This window comes from Lynx rufus, unplaced genomic scaffold, assembly GCF_022079265.1.
Source record: "Lynx rufus isolate CCGP_SWC_20201006 ecotype Redwood Valley unplaced genomic scaffold, mLynRuf1.p SCAF_18, whole genome shotgun sequence".
Classification (NCBI taxonomy): Eukaryota; Metazoa; Chordata; class Mammalia; order Carnivora; family Felidae; genus Lynx; species Lynx rufus.
Genome location: NW_025814832.1, coordinates 24,562,158 through 24,585,564, shown reverse-complemented (window position 1 = coordinate 24,585,564; position 23,407 = coordinate 24,562,158). Strand labels below are relative to the sequence as shown.

The window sequence follows — 23,407 nt, the reverse complement described above, 5'->3', positions numbered from 1 at the left end:
CTTCTGACAACAGCCCTAGGTTATCAGCATGCCAGCTGGGGGAGGAGAAAGTGCAGGACTAGGAGCCCTAAAATCTCCCTGGTCTCTGCTCTGCCCCTAACTTGCTGGCTCATCTCAACCCTGTCACTCCTCTAAGCCTCAGTTTCCCTGAATGTCAAATGACCATCTCTGGACAAAAAGGCTCTTCCGGACATGGAGTCTCTTTTTTGCACCGGGGCCATCCGGTGTTGCTGCTAAGAGGCCTCTGAGCCAACTGTCCTCTTCCTTGTCCTCCCCAGTATTACCCGCACTGCCCCAGGCCAACCAAGGATGAACCCCTAACCCCTGTCTTTCTCTGTCTTCCACATCTCATTCAAAATCCACTTGAGGGAGCCTCCCCTGATTAATTCTGCTGAACTAATCGCTCCTTTCTGCTGGGGCCCCCTCCATCTATGAAGGGCTAGGCATTCACAGCTGTCCTCTATGTTTACCCTCATTCGTACATTGCTGAAAGAGCTCCTAAGTAATTTTGAGAATATGTGTGATGTCCCATTGTGCCCCCCTCACTCCAGGGTGGAGGCAAGGATTGTGTTCCCCCCCTACGAGACTGGGGGGCTTCCCAAGGACCTGGGTTGTGTCTTGGGGAAAGAGAGCCCCCATCGGGGTGGGACTGTGTCTCTGCCATCAGATTAGGACTTTTCTGCCTCCTCTATCTGCCCCAGCCTGGATTTGGCAGGAGCCTTTCGATAGTGAGGAGGGACCCGGACAGTCTGCGTCTCCCTCCTCTTCATTGGCTGATTTCTCATTTCTTAGCTTCCCCTCCAACCCCAGACAACAGCCAGGGTAGCAGTTTTTGCCATCTGCCTCTCCTGTGTAGGAATGATTCTGCCTCGTCCCTTCCCTCCTCCTCCTCCTCTAGGGCTTCTTGCCTCCCTCATCCCTCTCTAGGGCCTCAGGGCGGGTGTTCCCCATTTGCCACACTGGTGCATCCCGGGGGGGGGGGGGCTCCCTGGGAGGCCTGAGAACCCTGCTCAGCTGCCCTTCACCCCATCAGGACTGCCATCACTACTCCCCTGGAATGCCTGGGTCCCTAGCTCGCTCCCCTCCCAGACTTCCTGGGGTCTGCGGTGCTGGGGATCCCAAAGTCCAGGACTGCCCCCTCCCCTCGGGAGCTGGAGAGGCTGTCCGGGTAAGCCCAAGGGCCCCATCCTAGCTGCAGGCATCTGTCTGTGCCTCCCTCCCCCCACATCTCTGTCTCCACCTCAGGGAGCCTCCTTCCCTTGGAACCCCACCACTGTTGTATTAACTTGCACACTACATTTATTGGTCCAGACCAAGCAAATGAATGCAAATGCAATGCAAACCAGGTGCAGAGAGGCAGCAACACGGGAGCAGCCCTGACCCAAAGAGAGGACTCATCTGGAAGAGCCCTGCCTTTCTTTCCAGAGATGGTAATTTGACAGTCAGGGAAAATGAGGCTTAGAGAGGAGAGGTGACTTATCCATGCATTCCTGGTTGGGATGCCTAGTCCTTTGGAAAATTCCCGGAGCCAGGGACCTGAGTTGTGCAACAGGCGCGCTCCCCTTTCACCGCCCCCCCGCCCTCCCCAGACCTCATTTAGCTGGGGCTTTTCTTTTACACAGTTTCAATAGTTTTCCTTCTCTAGGATTTTCCCCTTCCCTGGCTCCTGCCACTTGCTGCCCTCACTCCACTGTTGCTCCCCGAGGATGGGCCATTTCTGGGTGGCTCAGTCGGTTAAGTGTCTGACTCTTGATCTCAGGTCATGATTTCACGGTTCGTGAGATCAAGCCCCGCGTCAGGCTCTGCGCTGACAGCACGGAGCCTGCTTGGATGTCTCTCTTGTTCTCTTTCTCTCTGCCCTTCCCCCACTTGTGTGCTCTCTCCCACGCACACGCTCTCTGTCTCTCTCAAAATAAACATTAAAAAAAAAAATAGAGGGTTTCTGTGAGTGCCAGTGATGTATACAGATGTCTTCTGCTTAAAGACATGTGGCACTGGGGGCCCTGGCTGACATATTCTGACATTACCATCTCAGCAGAGAGCAGGAAGCTGGGACCCCTCCTCGACATCACCAGGTAGATTTGGGATTGTTGGAGCGGCCAGAGAAGAAGGTCTGGAGTGGAAAGAGGGGTAGTCACTGTCTAGAAATGCAGTCAATCATCGGATGTTTATTGACCGCTTACTATGTTCCCGGCATGGAGCAGGGTCCTGGGGATGTGGTGGAAAAAAACAAGAAAGCCTGCCCTCAGGTAGCACAAGGGGGGCAGTTCTCAAGCGTGAGCTATGCCAGCGTCACCTGAGATGCTCGTTAAAATGAAAGGTCCCTCTTCATTCAGCAAGTCTGTGAGGCCCGGGAATGTGCATTTAGACAAGCATTTCCCCTTCTCTTTCCCAGTGGTGTTGATGCAAGCGGTCTGGGGACCACGCTTTAAAAAAAGCCCTGGTGTGGGGCGCCTGGGTGGCTCAGTCAGTTAAGCGTCCGACTCTTGGTTTTGGCTGAGAACCATGATCTCATCGTTCATGAGTTCGAGCCCTGCGTCGGCACAGAGCCCGCTTGGGCTTCTGTCTCCCTCTCTCTCTGCCCCTCCCCCTGCTTGCTCTCTACCTCTCTCTCTCTCTCTCTCTCTCTCTCTCAAAAATAAATAAACATTTGAAAAATAATAAAATTAAATTAAATTAAAAACCCTGGTGGCATGCCCTGGGTAGTGAGAAGAACCTGGACCTCTCACAGCTCCCCAGCGAAGCAGAGGTAGGGGGGAGTCAGCTGGGGTAGGAGGGGAGATGCAGGGTCTCCCGTCATCACTAAGGAACAGGCCCGCCTCCCTCTTCCGATGCCACCCCTCACAGACTAGGAGCTGGCACACTCAGACCCCCCAGCTGATTCCTACCCTTCACCTCTCTGGGGGTCCCAGAGCACCTTCTCCACAGTCCATGAAGGGTGAGCACCAATGGGGAGGGAAGACAGAGCCATCGGAGTCTGGCAGGCACCCCTACCATACTCTGCCCACCCCCCACCCCCCGACCCTACCTGCCTGTTCTCACTGTCCAGGCTACAGACAGAGGGGCCAAGAGGAAGGGATTTGAGGAAGAGAAACAGAGGGTGAGAGCCAGGCAAAGGGAGGGAGGCAGGCTGCCCCTCCCCCCCCTCCCCCCCCAGCGCCTGGCGTTTGATGCTGGGGGTGCTGAGACATCTCCTCTCCCGGAAACCCGGAAACCCGAGGCCAGACAGATAAACACAGATGGAGGGAGAGACTCAGCTGCTTTATTTATGGGCCTGGTGACAGGCCCTCTCCTGTCTCAGAGTCCCTAATCTACCAGGCCCGGAAGAGGCATCCCACCCCCTCGCTACCCTCTTCCCTCCCTCCTGAGACTGGGGCTCAGCCAGGCTCGAGCCTTCCCCCAGCCCGTCAGGCACAGGTCTGCGTGCCAGCTCCTGTGGGCTGGGAGAGAGTGTCCAGGGGCTGTCCCCCAACAATACGGGGATGCACATCCCACTCCTTGCCCTCCCCCACCTGCACCACCCTGTCTCAATGGGCCATTGGCTCTGCAAGGAAACCCACCCCCATGAATGTGCCTAAGGACAGGTGGATGGCCTAGGTGCCATTTCAGAGGGCCCTTCCCACTGAGAGGTTGGGCAGTTCAAGTGTCTTGACTTGGGAGATGTCTGAGGAGAACCTCTGGGCTGGCCCCTCGTGGGCCTATCCGGAACAGGGACTGATGGGGGATTCCCTGATGTCCCTATAGGGTCGGACCCAGAGCTGAAGGTTCCTGTGCCCCTGCAGTGTTCCCCTCTAATGCCAGTTTGCACCCACACAAAGGAGGCTCCGGGGACGGATCACGTTCATTCCTCCTTCTCGCCACCTTTACCTTCTCCCCACCCACCCTGACGCACACACCCAGGCACTTTCTTACTATGGGTTAATTCCCATGCGGCTATCAAAGTAGGATCCAGCAGTGGCCAGGCCTCCCCATCAGCTGAGAAACATGATTTCTCTGGCCCCTTGCCCTGCGCCTGGCTGTACAGCTCCTTTGTTCTGTACCTTTTATCCAGGTCTGCCCCAAATCTGGGTAGGGGGAGAAGTAACTCAGCCTTGCAGGGAGACTCCAGGGTCAGAGGTCAGAGAGCAGGGAAAGGGCAGGAAAAGAAGGAGGTCAGGGAAGGGACAGATCCCTACCTGGCGGTGGTGACTTTGAGCCTGGACAGAAGGAGCCTTTAAAGCCCCAGAGATTCGGGGATTTGGCTCATAGGATCAGACCTGTTCAACTCGCCTCTCTCTCTTTGTCATTTAAGGGACTTTGGTTCCTCTGGGGGCTGGGGAGGCACTTCACCAAAATGACAAGCTTCCCATCCCCCTCTCATTTCAGCCACCCCCGGCCTGTCTTCCAGCCCTCTCCACCTCCCCCATTCCTCTGCACTTTGTCCTAGAGCCCAGCCACCACTCCCCTGCACCCCGCCCAGGGCAAAGGGGTGACTTAGAATCCCAGCTCTGAGATACTGATTTACTGTGAAGTCCCAGGCAGTTTCTGTTTTGGATAAATGGGCCTGGCTTGAGGATAAATGGTCAGGGCGCCTGGATGGCTCAGTTGGTTACGCGTATGACTCCTGATTTTGGCTCACGAACTGTGAGATCGAGCCCCGAGTCAGGCTCTGTGCTGGATATGGAGCCTGCTTGTGATTCTCTCTCTCTCTCTCTCTCTCTCTGCCCCTCCCCTGCTCATACTCGTGCTCTCTCTCTCTCAAAATAAATAAACTTTTTTTTTTAAAGGATAAATGGCATTCGCTGGACTCTCCCCCTAAATCCACCCTGCGTTCTCTTCTAGGAGCTTCTCTCCACTGGCTCCACTCGGCCTGCCCCCTAGAGCGTCTTCCCAGTTTCCAAGCCACCACCTCAAGAATCCCATCCATTTGTTGTCTGCCCTTGTTTCTGGACTCTTGATGAGTCAGGGACGTGCTCTGTCTCCCCCGTCAGTCTGGGAAATCTTTGTGGTCAAGAACCATGTCTCCCCTATCCGACCAACAGCTCCCTGAAGGGGTCGCCTTCTGGACCTACTTCCAGCACTGGGCACAGGCCCCTGCCCCGGGTGGGGGGAGCCGAAGCAGTGAGGAAGGGGGGTGGGGAGACGGGAGAAACTTGATTTCTCTACTCATTAGACGGGTCCCCGCAAAGATAAGCCCAGGGAGTAAAGGGGAAAAGCTTCCCACTTTGGCAACTTTTAAGCTGAAACTGAAAAGAAGAAAGGAGGAAGAGAGTACGTTTTCCCCTGAGATTTTCCCCAGAGATGCAGAGCCTTCCTCCAGCCCCACCTCCCTATTTCACTTGCTTCCCCCTTGAGGCCCAAGACAGGGGACAAGAGGGTCTGTCCCATGTCTTCCGAACTGGCACCGCGCTCCCTCCTCCTCCCCCCTTGCCTGCCTTGCCAGCCTGAGGGCGCTGGCTCCCCGCCAAATGTCAGACTGCTCAGCCCCACCCAGGGTCCTTACTCAAGGCAGAACCTGCTGGGGAGGCAATGCCTCCAATTTCTCAAAGAAGCTGCCAAACTCGAGACCCCTGGTCCCTGAGGAGAGGCGGTGTCAACATGTGAAGCAGCTTGGGGACCACTCTGAACTCAGGGATGTGTCTCTACCCACAACAGGGAAGATGGATGTGTGCTCCGCTCGCTCGGATATGGTTTCACCTCCTTCGGTCCCCTCCCCTCCCCGACTCTGGGATCCATGGTCTGGGAGAGGTCATTGTGTCCATCCCCCCGCCCAACCCTCCACCATGCTGGATAAACATCTCTGTTGGTTTGAGACCACCACCGCCCTGGCGAAGATGCTACTACGGTCTCCTGAAGCCATGAAACACACAGTCCGTCCTCTACACTTGGCCTTGATGGTTGGGTCTTGAGTTGACGTCCATCTTCATTGCTGGGTCCCTGAGGCTGCCCATGCTGATCGCGGCTCTCCTTGCTCTCTCCTGGAGATGACGGACTTGCCCTGTCCACTGAGGTCTCAGCCAGAGACCCCCACAGAGCTGCCAGGCCGGCCAGCTTCTGGCCTTCCCATTTTAAGCCTGGGCTACGGAGTTCCATCCTGACTTCTGATGGATGGAAAGCTGTTGTCTTCCTTTGTGCCAGCTGCCCCCAAAGCCAACAAGAGCTCTCATTTACTGGGCCCTCGGGATGGGCCGGGCACACACGTTTTCTTACTTAACCTTCACAACAACCGCTGAGGTGGGTCCTATTGTCACCCCCATTTTACAGATGAAGAAATGAAGGCTATGACACACTATGGTTGCACTTCCCATCCAGAAGGCAGCCCACTTTGGGCCAGAACCAGAGTCATTATTGTATTGACAGCAAGAGTGGCCTGCCTGTGGACAAACCCCTGGCCTGGGCAACTGAGGGAAGGGGCAGACTACCAGGGAGGCATGGCTCTCTCTTGGGAAGACAGCTTCTTGAGGACTTTTCAATCTGATGGAAGAGACAAGACCACTGCCCTCTGGGAGCTGCCAGTCTGAGAGAGGAGTCTGATTGTACTAAAAAACAAAAAACAAAGAAACAAAAAAACAGTAGGAGTGCCGGGGGGGGGGGGGGTTCCGTCCGTTAAGCGTCTGACTTGGGCTCAGGTCATGATCTCACAGTTTGTGGGTTCGAGTCCCAGATTGGGCTCTGTGCTGACAGCTCACAGCCGAGAGCCTGCTTCAGACTCCGGGTCTCCCTCTCTCTCTCTCTGCCCTTCCCCTGCTCACACTCTGTTTCTCTGTCTCTCAAAAATAAACATTAAAATTTTTTTACATAAATTAAAATCAACGATTCCCCTGACCCCTGATGCCAACATCCAGGGTGACACCAACCAGAGGCCTCCACCACCACGTCTGTGTCCTAGGTATGAGCCCGGCCTTGCCGACCCTGTCCTGGGGATAAACAGGAAGGGACTCCTCTTTTCTGAGTTGCTGGAGCAAAGGACAAGAGAAAGCCCCTTTCTGAGGCTAAGGGACTCTTGTTGGTCGCAAAGGCCTGCTGACTTCCAGGGCCGAGGGCCTCACCTGGAGGGACGTTCTCCTGATGGCATCTGGGCTCTCCCACCTGGAAGCAGGGGGATGGCTGGAATGAACTCTGAAGGCATCCTGAAACTCCATCCTATCCCACTTCCTCCCCATCCCGGCCAAGCTCTGGGGATTATGACAGTGTGGGCAATAAAAAGTGCCTAATTGGTTGTTGTCCAGCCGAGGCCGCTCCCCAGTTCCCTCCGCGGGGGCGGGAAACCGGCCTTGTCAGTTTCACTTTTGCTATTGCCCAGTTTCCTGATTGTTGCTGGGTGCTAGCGGAAGCAGGGCATCCAGTGGGGGTTGGTAGCTAGTCCCCGATGCTGCTTCCGAGGTGGTGCACCCCAGGAGGCAGAGGGCCAGAACCCCTCTTGCCCTTAGCAAAGAGGACAACATCCCTGTTGGCCTGTGTGGGGAGGCGGGAGGAGGTACCCGGGCCTGGGGGGGTCGTGCCCTCCCTCCACTTCTGCATCAGAGGGCAGAAATGGAGAACTCTGGCTCTGGAGCCGCACTGCCTGGGTTGGAACCCTGACCGTGCCATTATTCAGCCGGGTGATCCTGCTGAGCCCTTAGACTCGCTGTGCCTCAGCTCTCTTGTCTGCAAAGTGGGGCGAAGTACACGCGAGGTGCGTAGGGCAGTGCCTGGCTCGTAGTGAGTGTTCAGTAAAAACTGTCAGCCACTAGCAGTGTCTTGGCCTGGCCGTGGGGTGGGGAGACACACCCAAGCCAGACTGAGTCTGGACATGGTGGGAATTGGGAGGATGGTGTGAGATGACTTCCTGGGGCCGAGAACATGGTCTCCCAATGGCCTTCTCTTCCGGCACGGAGATCCCGGCAAGTTAGGAGGGTCAGTGAGACCCTGGGGTGGGAAGTCCTCTGCCCCTCGCAGAGCCCTCTCCTCACCTCCCCCTTTCCTCTCCCAATCTTCAGTGGGAGGGCTGGGCCACTCTTCTCTTCCCAGGTCTCATTCCAGGAAGGGCAGAGCCAGGCACAGGCTCTTCACCTTCCCGGCAAACTTGCTGTGTCCCCCGCCCAGGCTGCATCCTTTCCCCTAGGGAACTTTTGAACAGACTGTTCCCTCCACTGGAACCACCCGCCCCGCTTCCTTGGCAGCTCTCACCTTGTCCTCCTTCCCCAGACCATCCTGTAGCCCCTTGCCCAGCCACCAGTTCCCAGGCACAAGCCCTTCCCTCCCCCACCTGCCCCAGCCCTGAGACTCCCTCCCCCCCCCCCCCCCCCCCCCCCCCGCCCAGGCCCTGCAACCCGAGGCCCTCATCTCTGCCCTGTCCGGCTGAGTGTCCGGTCTCCCCGATCAGACTGGGAAGTCCAGAACTGTGTTTTACTACCGAATCCACTGGACCACGTAAGTCATCCGTGACCCTCCACGTCTGTCTCAGGCGCTGTTACCCCCCTTTCCCATTCCTCGGGCTCCCCGTTTTGATCCAGGAAAGTGGCACAGTCACTGGGCTGCCTGCCACCTCCGACTGCACCTGGGGGCTTGGCAGACAGACAGCCACCTGTCTCAGAAGGCTCAGGTGGATGCGGGCAGGCAGTGGAGGCCAAGAGGCCTCCCCATCAGAGTCCCGCAGAAGCCCCTCCAGTGCTGGATGCTGTCAAAACAGACCATTCGGTTACAGGGTCCAAAGCCAGCCAGGCAGTGGCTGATGCTGAGGGGCGAAGTAGAAGGAGGCTCCAGAAAACCCCTCACCCAACTGCTGCCCCTCTCAGGACTCCTTAAGCTTCTCTTCCCTGCCCCTGCTCTGCTGTCTGCCATCTCTTGGGGGGCGGGGGGGTGCGATGCTCCTGGGTGGGGGGTGGAGTAGGAGGAACGCTGCTTGGCCCCTAGGGGGGCAGCTGAGATTTATGGGACTGGATTTTTACAGGCTGGGGAGAGGCCCCAGGCAGGAGCTGTGGAGCCCAAGAGAGGAGCATAAAAACTTCCCGACATGAAAGCCAGGCAGGAGGCACCCCCAGGCCCGTGGGTGGTGAGAGATTTACAGCTCTTGCACAAGGCCTGGAGGGGGCCTGGGGAGCTGCGAGGACACTTCAGAGCCAGAATAACTCCCCACCAAGGCCTTCACCTTTCTCCTCTAGGAAAAAAAAGTTACTCACCAATAGAACAGGTTGGAGCTGCCAGAAAGATGGTTATCGCTGTGGGGACCCCGCCCCACTTGGAGACTAGGTGACTCCCAACTTCCTCCCCCACCCTGGACTCTCCTTTCTGCCCCCAGGTCAGGGAGAGGTGCCTGGGGCCAGAGGAGGGGGGCTGACGGGGAGACTTCCAGAAGGTGCTTCCCTCTGGAGGTAGGGGCGCTCTTGGTCCCATGGCTCCTTTTCCCAGCAAGTGGAGGCAGGAGGGGAGGGTGGGTTCTGGCCAATTCTGGAAGAGTCCCAAGACTTAGGGAACACTTTCAGAGTATGATTGTGGGGTAGGAGTCTTCCCTGAAGGAGACAAGAATGGAACAATAAGGACACAAAAACACTGAAAGCTTGGTCGCCCTGGGCTTGATGGCCATCTTTTATTTAAACCAATGACCCAAGAGGCTGAGCTGAAAAAGGTGTCCAGGGCAGCAGCCCCTACCCTCCGTTCTCAGCTGCCAGTTTGCCCTTGGGCCTGACCCCAGGCTCCTTCCTGGTCCCCGAAGGAATTATCTAGTAGTCAATGGCCCTGTGTCTAGGGCTTGACATCACTGGGGGCAGGCAGCTCAACTGTTTTAGGGGTGTGTTGCTGCTTCCTCTCCAACTCTGGACTCTGCACCCCATCACCCTAATCCCCCACGTCCCCTGCACCCTCACGGCGAAGCCCTGAACCTCGGCTGGGTGGAGGAGGGGTGATGCTAACCACTTAAAAGGGCCCCGGGTAAGCATCCTGGGACAGGTGAGGAGCTAGAGCCTTTGAACTTGGCCAGAGGGTGGGGGCTGCCAGAAGATGGAAATCCTCGGCCAGGTCTTGCGGTATCATAGGCAAAGGGATGCGGAGGAAGCTCCATAAAAGGCTGACCCACCCTCTTTCCAGCCTGGCCTTCCCCTCCCCATTCCTTAGTCCAGCCTCCCAAGACCAGAGCTGGCGCGGAGACAGCCAACTGAGTAATGTCTCGGGTGCCCAGCCAGGTGGGCACAGACTTGCCCGTTGCCAGGCCCCGCCCTGAGTGGTCGGCCGGCACGCCCCAGGAACAGGCCAGGGGCACAAGTGGGGAGAGGACAGAGGCACTGCCCTTCCACGCGGGGCACTGCTCTAATCCAGCCCCATAGGGAAGAGGTTGGGGTGGGGAGCCCAGTGCTGGGTAGCAGGTGGGGTGGGAGGGAGCAGCTATACTTTCCTTGGGTCCTTCCTTCTGCCAATTGGCAGGCAGGGAAGGGAAGGGAAGGGAGACTAACCTGAGGTCAGTGCTCTAGCAGGGAGGTAGAGGAAGTCAGAGAGGGAAACGGCTTTGCTCCTTTGGTCCCCAACCCCCCCGCCCCCCCTGCCACCAGCTTCAGACTACAGGCTCGAGGAGGAGTGGGCCGGGCTGGTCAGGACCTGCCTCCAGCCTGCCTTCCTCCCCAGCAGGTCGGGGGAAAATTGCTCTCCTGGTACTGCTTTTTATTTTTTGAAGCCAGATCAAAGGTGGGACCCAGCTGGGAGCCCTAGTAAAATCTCAGCAATGTGGAGCCATAGAGTTTCAGCCCAGGAACCAGGAGCTGTGGGAGGGACGGGCCCAGGCCCTGGCTGCAGGGGTCACGGGGGCGAGACAGGAGTCAGGAGTGGAGCTGGTAGGTGGGGGCCAGTCAGGAAGGATCAGTGACTTGAAGAACCCAGGCAAGGCTGCGGTCAGCCTGCTTTCCACTGCTGCTCTCTCTAAGCAGGGACCCACCCACGTATGGAGAACTCCAATCCCGGCATCCAAGCCAACTGGAACGGTGTTCATATTAGCCAAATGTCATCCAGTCTTCTGTCACCTGCTCCAGGGCGTTATCTTGTGTAGCCAGGAAGCTCTTAGATTAGATAACCATGTTCCCTCCTGCTGCACAAAAAGCACGTTCCCCCTTTCTGTGCCTGAGTTCAGACTAGAGGAGAAGTGTCTCCTTTCTTTTCTACTTTCTCGGTGAAGTCTTGAAACCGAGAATCATTCCCGGGCCCAGCTCCATCTCACCCCTCCTCCCCTTGTTCCTGTCTTGTGTCTTCTCATGGAGGCCAAATAAACTGCCATTCTGGGGGGCGCCTGGGGGGCTCAGTCGGTTAAGCGTCGGACTTCGGCTCAGGTCATGATCTCGCTGTTCGTGGGTTCGAGCCCCGCGTTGGGCTCTGTGCTGACAGCTCAGAGCCTGGAACCTGCTTCCGATTCTGTGTCTCCCTCTCTTTCTCTCTGCCCCTCCCCTGCTCACGCTGTCTCTCAAAAATAAATAAACATTAAAAAAATTTTTTTTCTTAATTTAAAAAATAAATTGCCATTCTGGTTCGGGGAGACCTTCTTCCTCTCCAGGGTGGTCACATCTCTTCTCTGGAATCACGTTGCCATCCCCAATATCAAGGCCAGAAGGCGTTAGTGGGGCTCCTCATCCTCACTGGTTCTTAGGGTGAACACATGTCTGGCACTATCATGAAGACATGTTGTGTGGGGACCCAGACACCCCCCCCATTTCTTCTCCCGTGAGTCTTGAAGTCTGGGGAGGTTCGATCCTGACTGGCACCCTGTCAGACATGAGGTGTATTCAACAGAATAGAAAAAGATCTCCCCAGAGCCTTGACTGGCCCCGAGAAGCCCTCCTCCATGGTAACTGGGATTCCCTCCTTGTTACCCCAGGCAGCAATCCTTTGCCCCGGTTCCAGCTTCTCCCAGATGCTGAGGTCTGTGGCAGGGTAGAGAGATAGACAGGGACACGTGCACATGTATGCGTGAGTGTGTATGGGGGCCACGCACACTCAGGTGGGTCTGGATATAGAGGAAAGCAAGGAGAGAGTGCCACATTCTGCTCTCACTAATGCACTGTGTGACCTCAGCCCACTCCATCGCCTTCTCAGAGCCTCGGTTTCCCCCGGCTGTAAAATAGGGGGTTAATTGTCCCTCCTAGGGAAGCTAGGAGGGTTAATTGGGCAATGGCTCTGAAGTGTCTAGGAAGAGAAGGAGATCTATAAATACAAGTGGTCATTAGAGGGTATTTCACAGCCATTTTGTGGGCCCCAGTGTATTATTACTATTATTACTGTTATTGTTATCGCCACTGTCACCCACTTCCCGAGTCTCTGCCAGCTGGGTCGGGGCTCCCAGGTGACGAAGTTATGCTCCTGAGCCCAGCATCCCAGCCAATGGCCTCACCGAACCCTCATCCTCCGCACTCAGGGTGTCTGGGGAACCTTCAGGAGGCTAGTGATGGTGACCAAGATGGGGCTTTGACAGGAGAGGGTCAGGAGCCCAGAAGAGAGAGGGAGACAGGGCCCACCTGGGGAAATTCACTTTGTCCCTTGGTATGTTTCCAGTCTGCCGTGGGAAGCCTGGACTCAGAGAAGCAGACACAGAACTGTGGTCCTCGGGGTCCGCAGGGGTGGAGAGAGGCTGAGGGCTGGGGAGAGGCTGAGGCAGAGAGAGGAAAATGTTACCAGACATGGTAAGATGGGCTGATTGGTAGGAAAGGATTCCTTAAAGAGACAAATGGCCCTTCAAGGAGCTTTTGAGGTGGCTAGAACATACTGTTTCCAGGTGAAGCAGGGCACAACCCTGGCAAACAGTAGGCACTCAACGCATGCTTGTTAAAACTCAATTTCTGGGGGTGCCTGGGTGGCTCAGTCGATTAAGCATCCGACTTCGGCTCGGGACATGATCTCACAGCTCGTGAGTTCGAGCCCCGCATTGGGCTCTGTGCTGACCGCTCAGAGCCTGGAGCCTGTTTCAGATTCTGTGTCTCCCTCTCTCTCTGCCCCTTCCCTGCTCATGCTGTGTCTCTCTCTGTCTCAAAAATAAATAAATACACAAAAAAATTTTGAAAAAAAAAAAAAGAAAACTCAATTTCTGTGCTTGTCTTTCCCTTGCAGTAAGGTTAAGACGAACCAACCAACCACCCAACCACCCGGCATCTGCTTTTAGAAATGCCTTGGATGCCCCCTAGTGGCAACAAAGAAGGCTGAGAGGGCTGAGAGGTGCCTTCTACCTAAAGGGCTTCTCCCTGGGAGGGGAGTGGGGAGCAGGGGGGAAGGAGGGGCCTGCCCTTTTTTCCTAAGGCTCCACAGATCTCATCCTAAGGGGACTAAGGGATGGAAAGAACCAGGTAAGAAGGAAGAATCCTGTGGGGAAGGAAGGGCGGAATGTTCTTGCTGGAAGATTCCATGGCAGTTGGTGGACAGTCATCGGTCTGGCAGGGCAACCAGAGGACAGAAGGAGTTGACAAGTCAGGGCATGGGTCAGGAGTGGCATCCCATGGCAGTGGAGAAAGAGGGGTGGCTGTGTGTGTGCACCCGGGGTACGGGGTGGGGTAGCTGCCAACGGGTAATAGGGAGACACATTTTACAGCCTCTGTCACTGTTTTGTGCTCATGGAAGACTAAGGAAATGTAGATCGTTGAAACCATAGATGGGCCTGGGAGGAAAAAAAAAAAAATCAGGATTCATTTAAACTAGGTGTTTTTGCCTGGGTGCTTAAGAGTGTCAGGGGTCATTCGAAAAGTCGGCAAATCTGATTTCTCTGTAGGTGGAAAGGGAAGACATGAGAACGTGGAAAAGCAGAGGAGGTCAATGGGAGAAGCAGAGGCTACTGGGAAAATCCTTAAGGGAGGATGAGCAGGCTTTAGAAGGCTGAATTGGCTGGAACTCTTCAAAAATAAAGCAATCAAGCTTGGGTTGTAGCTATGAGTGAGGACCAGCAGATAAGTCAAGGGCGGACACTGATATTCTTCTGGCTTCCGGACAGAAGGTGCTGCACCACACCTTTCCCACGAGGCTCCAGAAGGAATCTGGAGCTTCCTAAGGGCAGAGACTGTGGCTCTGCATCCCTTTCTCCCTCCCTCTGGTGCTCTCTCACCCATCCTTGGGGACAGATGCATTCTCTGGTACTGATGAATGAAAGGGGGCAGCTGCATGCCAAAGGGAAGGACAAGGAGAATGTCAGGAAGCAGGAAAAGCAGGGGAGAATGAAGAGGGAAGGGGGTGAAGAGGCAGGCAGGGAGGGAGAGGCGAAATGGAGGTGGAGGAAGCTGGGCCTGGAAGAGAAGGGAAGTCCATGAAAAGTGTTAAAAGGATGCAGTCGTTTAGTCAGTCAACAAACACTCTGCACCTATCACATATCACACAATGTGCTGGGAGTGGAAGGTGCAGTGGTGAATAAGACAAAACGGGCTTTAAGGGGTGGCGGATGGGGAGTTTGTGAGAAAGGGGGAGAAATTGGCCAGTTAGAGCACAAAGAGGCTAAGCATAGTTGGAAACAAGAAGGAAAATATCACAGAGAGAGAGAGAGAGAGAGAGAGAGAGAGAGAGAGAGAGAGAGAACCTGCCTCCAGGCCCATCATTGGGTGAGACACAGCCAGAACCACCTGTCGGCCCTGGCTCCGTGAAGACCGAGGCAGGTAAGCCGGGCAGGGGAGAAATTCAGGAAGGGGAGGGACAGGAGTGGGTGGGGGTGGAGGGTCAGACTGTTCACAGTTTTTCACTTGGGCACCCACAGTGGAAAGATGTCTGTGCTACTGAGTGGTTCTCAACATTTGGCTGCCCGTTGGAGTCACCCGAGGAACTTCCAAACACCATCACCAGGGTCCCACCCCCAGAGATTCTGATTTTCTGGCCCTGGGATGGCACCTGGACTTCAGAATTTATTAATAGCTCTCCAATGAGTCTAAAGTGCATGGGGGCCATCTTGAAAGAAGCCACCTGTGGGAGGGAAGGGAAGTTGTACGGTGCTTTGAGGGGGTTGTAAATGAGGTTCCAAGACTCCAGTGGTTCTGACAAAAGGATAAGGGGCTCCTGAGAAACTGCCCCCTTCCTCGGCTATGCCTCTGGTAAGAAAGGAGCAAGATAGCCTGGAAAGAAAGAGAAAACAAGGCAATGGCGGTCTTTGAAAGGGAAGAACAATTCAAGTAACTCAGAACTGCCCAATTCTCTGTTGTTGCACCCTGCTCCCCCACCCACACACATGCACACTTCCCCCCACCCCCTCTGCAGTCTTCATGATGGGGCCTCTGGGGGTGAGAGAGGCACAGCTGCCACAAAAGGTTTGGCAGTGGCCCAGCAGGATATTCAACCTCACCCCCCCCAAACTCCCTGCACCCTAATATAGCTGAGTCACTGAACCCGGGTGGAGTCCTCTGCTTGACAGTGAAGCAATCTGAACTTGAAAAATGGCCTGGGAACAGAATGTATGGTCTATATAAACAAGTCCTATGTAGATGTAATTGTATGCAAATATTCATTCTTTAACTCAACATACACTTCCTGCCAGTCCTCTTGTACAGGTTTCAAACCTTCCACTGCAGCTCACAGTGTATGTAGCAGGGGACAGATGTGAAAATAAAAGTGCAGTGTTAGCGAGTGAAGCCCTCGGCAGTCTAGAGAAGGAAAAAAGCCGTGGTTCAGTGGGAGTTAGGTGTTCAGAGTTTGAGCAGGGTCTTGAAGGATGTTCAGGAGTTTACCAGGAGACAGGAAGGATAAAGCAGGAAGGGAAACAGAAGAGTGTTTAAGAAATGTAAAATATTTCCTTGAGGCAAAAGGGTAGGATCTGTAGAAAGGGAATAGGGTGGGGGAGGAAAGATACGCAAGTGTGTGTGAAGGACATTGTTTGCCCCCTAAAAAAGGAGTTTGGGCTTTTCATCCAGAACGGCATAGGGAGCCAATGAAGGTTCTTAACTAGAGGAGTGATAGCTTTTTTTTTTTTTTTTTTTTTTTTTTTTAAATTTTGAGAGAGAGATCAAGCAGGGGAGAGGGGCAGAGGAAGGGAGAGAGAGAATCTCAAATGAGCTCTGTGCTGAGTGTGGAGCACCAAGCCCAACTCAGGGCTTGATCCTACAACCCTAGGAAACCAAGAGTCAGATGCTCAACTGACTGAGCCACCCAGGCACCCCGAAGGAGTCTTGCTTTTAGAGTCTTGTTTTTCAAAGGCGAAGGCTGAGAGGGGTAGACTGGAAGAGAAAATTAACATTTATTCATCAATTACTGTGTACTGGGCATTGGGCTCTGTATTTTATTTGGTCACTCCAACCCTTTATGATAGCTTTTTTCAAGCTGCCAGTCAAGATCAAGAAAAGGAACGAAAAAAAAGGAAGGGGGGAAGGGGGAAGGGAGAATAACTATAGAAATTATCAGGGCGTCGCGGGTAGAAAGGTTTAGTATTGTTTTTGGAAACTTTGCTACACATTTTCACCTGAGTTTTAGGGTACTGTGTCGGGATTCAAATGTTATTTCTCACTGCGGCTTATGGTGTTTTAAAAAAGAAAGAGAAGCCGCTGCTGTAAGGTGTAGGTGTGACTAGCCTCATTTTGCAGGTGAGGACGTAAGGCGCAGGGAGTTTCAGTACCCTGCCCCTCTGTAAGTGGGACGTAAATTTCAAACCCAGGCTGGTCTGAAGCCAGCGTGGATTCCTGCTCAGTAATGCCAGGCAGCCTGCCCAAGTTACGCATGTACAGCAGACCTGGGAAAGAAAAACGTACCCGGGTCGCGCCTCCCAAGGGCTGTATGTACTCACACAGCACCTCATTCAAGGAGGTAAATCGGAAAGGCCCAACTCTCTGTCCGCCCAAGGTGCTGGACAGAATGTATATTCCAAGAGTGCCCTAGACGCACAGAATCGGATTATGAGCGGCAGCCCCGGGAATCTCCTTTTAGAGAGCTTCAGGTGATTCTGGGTGGACCGCCCGTTGTGGGGGGAGGGGAGGGGCGGGTCGCTGCAATAACTAGGTGAGGATGAACAGGGGCTTGAACTGAGATGGAGAAATAATCCCTTCTCTCAGAAGTGTCACGTAGCCCAACTCCCGCTATTGTGTTGAACTCCGATGCCTCGCGGTACAAAGTCACCTGAGGGCTCATTTCCCTCTCCCGAAGCGATAAAGGCGAGGGAAATTAAAAAAAAAAAAAGGCTGGTGGCTTCCCACTCACCAGCCAAGGGGTTTGAGTAGCCGAAAAGCAGGTGGCTCCCGCCACTCCAGGGCGACACTAGATTGAGGTGTAAAGTGTGTACTATTTATAGGGCATTTCTGGGCCTCACCCTAAGGACTTCTGATTGGCTTTGGGGTAGATCTATCACTCATCTTTTGGGTTCGAGGTGGGTGGAAGGTCAACCACGACCAATACAAAACCACTCCTCAGCTAAGCCCCTCCCCATCTAGCTTCCTGTTGCTGTCCATCAACCACCTCGTAGGCGGGACTTCACGTCCCGCCAATTGGCCGACGAACATGTCGTTCACTCTTCAGTAGGTTTCCGGTTGGTGCCCTCTACTGTCCATCAGTGACATTTCACAAGTCTATTGGCCAAACCAACGTCGCTCTAGACGCCTCTCTCTGATTGGATACTAGTGCTGTCGGTCCCCAATGTACTGAACTCTTATTGGTGAACGCTGCCGTCGCTCGGGCGGTGGCGGGCTCCGGGATTGGCGGGTGCTGGGCGGGCGGTGTCAGGCTCTCGGTGGCGGCGGAGGCGGCGGAGGCCAGGGAGGAAGATGTCGTAATGAGCGGTGGGTCCTGACCGCTGCCGGCGGGGTCTTTCCGGCCCCCAAGGGTCGGGAAGACGGGCAGAGGCCGCAGGGAGGGGAAGCCGGGGCCGGGGGTTCCCCCCTGGGACCGGGCCTGGCGCCGGGGCCCGGCTCCGGGAGGGGCGGGGGAGGGAGGATTCCCGCCCGGAGGAGGAGCGGGGCTGGCCAGCCGGGCGGAGGCACCCGGAAGGGGGCGTTCGACTCCCCGCCCCCTCGGAGCCCGCTGGGCGGGAGGGCGGCGCTTCCGGGGGCTGGTGAGAGGTGCGGGCACCCGGGCGTGCCTGGCACCCCCTTCACCCAGTTGCCTACCCACCTCAGTGCTTCCGGCCTGTGGACATAGCCTGGGTCTGCCCCGAGGAGGCGGCCCACGCTCCTCTCGCTAGCCCTGTGTTGGGGGACCCTCCTGCATTCTGACTCGGTACCTACCGGCGATTCAGGGCCCTCCCGAGTGCAGAGAGGGGCGAGGGAGTGCTTAAAATGCAGACGGCGCCAACCATATGGGCACTGCGGGGCCTAGAAGCCAGCCTGGTTCCCGATATACCCCAATGGAGAGATGGTGTGTCAGGACATGAGGGCACCCCCCCCCCCAAAGGGCAGATGACCTCTTGCCTTAGACTGCGACGTGGACATAAACCTCGTAATGTTTTCACTTGGGTCCTTGAACACCAGCTAGATACCCGCAAGCTCTTAGCAGAATTATGAGCCGTTTAAGAACTTGCTGACAAAGCTCCCAGCCTGTTAGCTGATGCTCCGTCGGTGGGACTGCTGAATCCCAAAAGCCAGGTGCAAACCTAAGGAATGACAGAAGAAATAAAACGGATATTTACTTTCTTTCTCCACCCTGCCTCCCATTGCTCCCATAGCATCCCATTGCTGACTTTTGGTTCTCAGCCTCCTACCCGTGCTTCTTGGCTTATGTTCCCAGTGGCTTTCTAATTTTAGTTGAAAAGGAACTGTGTCTTCTCTTTGGGCAATTGAGAAACCTGTCCTCACCGCATTCCTTGGTTTTGACTCCAGTATACCGTCATGTTTATTTCTTAATTAACTTGATCCAGGGGGACTCCATCTGGCTTTTCTCAGTGCACATTCTCCCAAAGTTTGTTTCTTCTTGAGGCTACTTCTTGCTCCCTTATTTGTGGTTTCCTAGAGAAAGGGAGGGAAGAGCTTGTAGATCTGCTTTAAGCAAGGAATTGGCTCACAGTCCCCCATTATGCTGATTTAATTGCAGAAAAAAGGGTGATGACTGTTTCAAGGTATACTAGCATGCACTGTCTACGACTTGGCATGCTGTATCCCAGAAGGCCTTAAGTATCACAATGGAGGGCTAAGCGTTGAGTTGGTATTTTGGATAAGATTTTTAGGGCTAGAAAGTTTAGGGTGTTGGCCAGTTCACAGAGAGGTTGTTGAGGGAACAGTGGTGAAGTCAACACCATAGAAGTCATTTTGATTAATAACACAAAGAAACCTGTTGTCTGCAATAATGAATATAACTGCAGTGTCTTGTTTTGTTTTAAATTCTTGTGTGCGATGAAGGGGGCGAATCTGTCAGACAACCTATCAGTTGGGCTGATGATGTCAATGTTCCCGTGGCTTCCAACAGGCATTAATACCTGTTGGAAATGGATTCTCATTGGCTGGGGCGATTGGTAAGTTTTCTAATTCTGGTTCTTCCGCTTGGTTGTACAGAGGCTTAACCCTCTTCATTTAAAAGCAGTAACAACAAGGAAAAAAAAAAGCCGGTCTGACATAATTATAAACTCCCTGAGCTAGGCTGCTAAAGACACAATGTCTTTGCCAAGGAGACCCAAGTGGAATTAGTTCATAATTGGATCCTCACCTCACTGCCCTGTAAGGGGAGCTGGCTCCAGGAGGAAGAGTTTGGCACCAGTGTTGACAGCACATAGACTGGCCGGCTTTTTTCTCTCAGATTCTATTAAAGTTTGGGCCTCCGGAGGCCTGTCGGAGGAGAGAAGCTGAAAGAAGATTTTGGCAAATATCTGGGTAAAGGAGCTTCGTGGCATAATAGCATATAGGGCAGTTCATTTTGATATCTTGTCCTTGAACTTCCTCGTTCTTTCGTTGATTACTAGCAGCCTTTTGGAGAAGTTGCAGGGTCCCTTGTAGCTTGAACAGTCCTTTACAATAGGCATGTGATAATTCCTGACTCTGCTTTCAGAGAGTATTGCCCAACCAGGGCCCTCATGAAGACATCCTAAGCTTGTTGCCACTGGTCGGTAGACCCTGGTACTGGCTTGAGTTCAGCGATCTTCTAGACCTTTGTCACCATACATTGCTGTGATGGAAATGTAGCATCTTCTTCTGTGACTTACCTTCACTCCCTCTGTTCTCTGTTTACCCACAAATTGGAAGGCTTGCTTCCAAGGATAGAAAAATGTAGTAATTAAAGTGTATACAGAGTATTAGAAATTGTAGAGATGTGAACTCTTCTGAGTTTAAACAATTATGGGGTCTAGTCTGAAACCTTGCGGGCTGAAGACTTGAAGTAAAATGTATTTGGAGAAGCGCCAGTACTTATGAGTTTGGATAGCTTAACGGGATTAGGGAACTTCTCATAAGTTCTAAACGAGGAACACTTGACCCACATGCTGGACTGAGAGGTGGACATCATTATGGAATGAATTCGTTGACGTTTTTGCTTATTTGTTTTTTGCTACAAATTAGGAGGGTAAAAACATGGGGCATTACCAACTCCAGGGCACTGTCAGCCTAAGTTTGGGGAAAGGATTAGAGATTGCCCTGGAAGAGATGTTCCCCGGTGGTACTGGTAGATTTGTCCTAGTTGACAGGATTCTGAAAGGGAAAAGTGATTTTTCCACTGCCTCACACGATGCTAGAAAGAGAACCCAGGAGCAAGCTCAGTCAGCACTCGCTGCTTAGCTTCCCCCACACGGCCAGGAGGTGCTCTTTCTGGGTGCTCCGAGGCCGTCACCGGCAACAGGGCATTACCGTGTGCTTCTCATCAGGACGTGCCCTGGGGAGCCGAGCTCTGCTCAGGAGCAAGGGAGCACAAAAGGGCTGAGTGCCCAGGTTAGATGCTGTTCAGTCTGTCCCCGTGAACGGCTTCGAGCAGTGTTGAGATGTCCAGGCTGTTTGTGTCACCGGAAGAGCATGTGTGCAGGTCCAGCTGTTTGCATCCCTCCTTTGGACATCTCATTCCTTAGCTGCAGCTGGTGTCAGCTTCAGAGTTGTGTGCTGTACCTGGCCGGAAGCCTCACCGCGTCGTAATGCCAACGTTTAGCTTGGGGGACTGTTGTTTTTGAGACTGAGGGCTCTGAGATGCCGGTTTGCTCTTAGGCCATGACTTAGGCTGTTAGGTGGCCTCTTTCACCTCATCCACGGGGTGAAAAGTGGCCCAGGAACGACCAGCAGACTCTGGCCTGCCCACTGCCAAACGTCCTCTTTCTAGAGCTTCCTCTTTGGCGTATTTGTTAGCTTTCCCCTGGGGTTCAGTGGAATCATGGAGCGGCTTCCCAGAGAGTGTGACTAGGGACTAAGAGACAGCAGGCAGGGCTGTGTGATTGAAAGTGGAGTATTTCTGCCCCTGGCCAGTGTCGGGCTGAAGGCTTCTCAGATTAGCCTAAAGACAGACCAAAACCTTTCCCAGCCTTCCAAACGGTAAATGGTAAGCCAACCCTCTCTTCCCAGGGGAAATGAAGTCAGTGCTCATTTCACAACTGGTCCGAGCCGGGGATGAATGTGGGCGTGACTCACAAGTAAATGTGCCAAAGCAGAGAAAACACGTGTTTGTACGCAGTGGTCTTCTAGGGGGAAAAAGTGTATCTTGGTTTCTTTTTCTCTCCTGTTCCCTAAGAGCGGTCTGGGACCAAGTATTCTTTGTACCATTTCCTGGGACTGCTCTGTCAGGGTGAAGAGCTGCCCTGGGTCCCCACGCACTTCTCCAGTGTCCCTTCCAGTGCCACTGGCTGTGACCCAGGCAGGATGCAAACTAGCAAATGACAGTCACATTTCGAGGAGGCATATTCATATAGCCAGCCCTCATTATCTTAACTCATTTGGAAAAGAATTCCCCTTCCCTGGTGCAGGTTCATTGAAAGAAACATTGAAAAGCGGTGCCTGGTGTGTGGTGATGAGGTGTGTGCTTTGAGATCTTTGTCCGGGTGCAGGACTGGACTGTGCGGGTCTGCACACAGGTACTTGTCCCTGCGTGAGGCAGTGGGCGGGCTTGGGAGTTCCATCTGGGACAGCATCAGCTGAGCTGACCTGGCGGGTGGATTCCAGCCTCGTGCCAGGACACGCACATCTGTGGGTTTTCTCCTGTGGTTCTTAAAACTCCATTTAGGCTCTCCCACTCTGCAGTCTCCAGGATTCATTCACTCATCCATTCAAAAAATATACACTAGGCACCTACTATGTGCCAGGTAGGAGGGATACATGGGTGGGTAAGGGAAGGAGAAGTTCCTTGCTTTAGGAAGCCTACATCTTAGTGGGTGACAATAAATAAGTAACTACTGGATATTAGACAATGAGAAGTGGTACGAAGAAAAAGAGAAGACAGAAGAATGTGAAAGGGTGCAATATATAGGGTGGTCAGGGAAGGTTTCAGTGAGAAGGTGACATGTGAGTGAAGCCACAGAAGGAGGGGAGAGATTGAGCCATGCTCAGTCTGGGGTGGGGGGCGGGGGAGGTTGAGAACTCAGCCAAGGAGGACAGCAAGTGCAAAGGCCCTGAGAAGGGGCTGTACCTAGTATGTTGGAAAGCAGCAAGGAGACCAGCGTGGCTGAAGTAGTGAAGAGGAGGGACAGGATAGGTCAGATAGGGTCCTTATGTGTCACGGTGGGGACTTCAGTTCTTACTTTGAATGGGAGACAGGATGCTCTTGGGGGGCTCTGAGCAGAGGAGTACTGTGATTTCACTTAAGTGTGATGGGTCTCATTCTGGATGCATGTTGAGAGCAGACTGACGGGAACAAGATCACAAGCCCGGCTAGGAGGCTTTTGCAGTTAACCCAGTGACAGATGATGAGGATCTGAATCTGGGTGATAACAGGTGGTGGTGAAAGCAATCAGATTCTGAATGTATTTTGTACTTTCAAAATGCATTTTCTACCTTGAACCGAAACACTGTTTGCTGGCTGTCATATGTAGAGTGTGGAAAAAAAGAAGGGTCAAGTATGCCGTACAGGGTTTTAGCACCGAGCTGCTGGAAGGACAGAATTCCATTCACTGCACGGGGAAGTTTGAAGGAGACACAGAATTAGGACGATACCAGGCATTGGTTAGATCTGAGATGCTTGTTGACATATCCAAGAGGAGGTGTCAGTAGGCAGTCGGATATACAAGATATAAGTTTGGGAGTCATCGTTATATAGAACCTGTATGTTACTGGTTGTTAAAATGCTGTGAGGCTAGATGAAACCGCCCAGGAAATAGGTATAGACAGAAGAAAAATAAATGCTGAGACTGCACCCTGGGGCAACTCAACCAGTTAGAATTTGAGAGGAGAGGAGGACCCGGCAAAGGAATACTTTGAAAAAGTAGCTAGAGACATAGATCAACCTGGCAAGTGTGTTCCCGAAGCCAAGTGTAGAAAGTGTTTCAAGGAGAAAGAGGGGTCAGCTGTCAGATCAACACATAAAATAAGGTCTAAGAATTAACTGTTGGATATAGCAATGCAGAGGTCACTGGTGGCACAAGCAGTCTTTGTGGCATGGGCAAAAACCTGGAGCAGGTTCAAGAAAGACTGGCAGGAGAGGA

At 53.7% G+C, this 23,407-nt stretch overlaps 1 protein-coding gene and 1 long non-coding RNA gene across 5 annotated transcripts in view; one reads left to right on the top strand and one right to left on the bottom strand.

Moving 5' to 3' along the window:
* Window positions 1-16,145: 16,145 nt before the first annotated feature.
* Window positions 16,146-23,407, bottom strand: part of LOC124513287 (uncharacterized) — an 11,043-nt gene continuing 3,781 nt past the window's right edge. Inside the window, exons 2-3 of one of the 2 annotated variants that reach the window (XR_006962345.1) lie at window positions 18,572-18,815; window positions 16,146-18,463 (exon numbers count right to left, since the gene is read on the bottom strand). This is a non-coding gene — a long non-coding RNA (uncharacterized LOC124513287). The remainder of the gene's footprint in view (window positions 18,464-18,571; window positions 18,816-23,407) is intronic. The other variant, XR_006962346.1, reaches the window with a different exon arrangement.
* Window positions 17,595-23,407, top strand: part of SP2 (Sp2 transcription factor) — a 27,558-nt gene continuing 21,745 nt past the window's right edge. The window contains exon 1 of one of the 3 annotated variants that reach the window (XM_047081130.1): window positions 17,595-17,654. In XM_047081130.1, coding sequence (XP_046937086.1) covers window positions 17,648-17,654 — 7 coding nt within the window. In that variant the 5' untranslated portion in view covers window positions 17,595-17,647. Of the gene's footprint in view, window positions 17,655-19,205; window positions 19,319-23,407 lie in introns of those variants that run through there. The other 2 variants (XM_047081129.1, XM_047081131.1) reach the window with 2 other exon arrangements.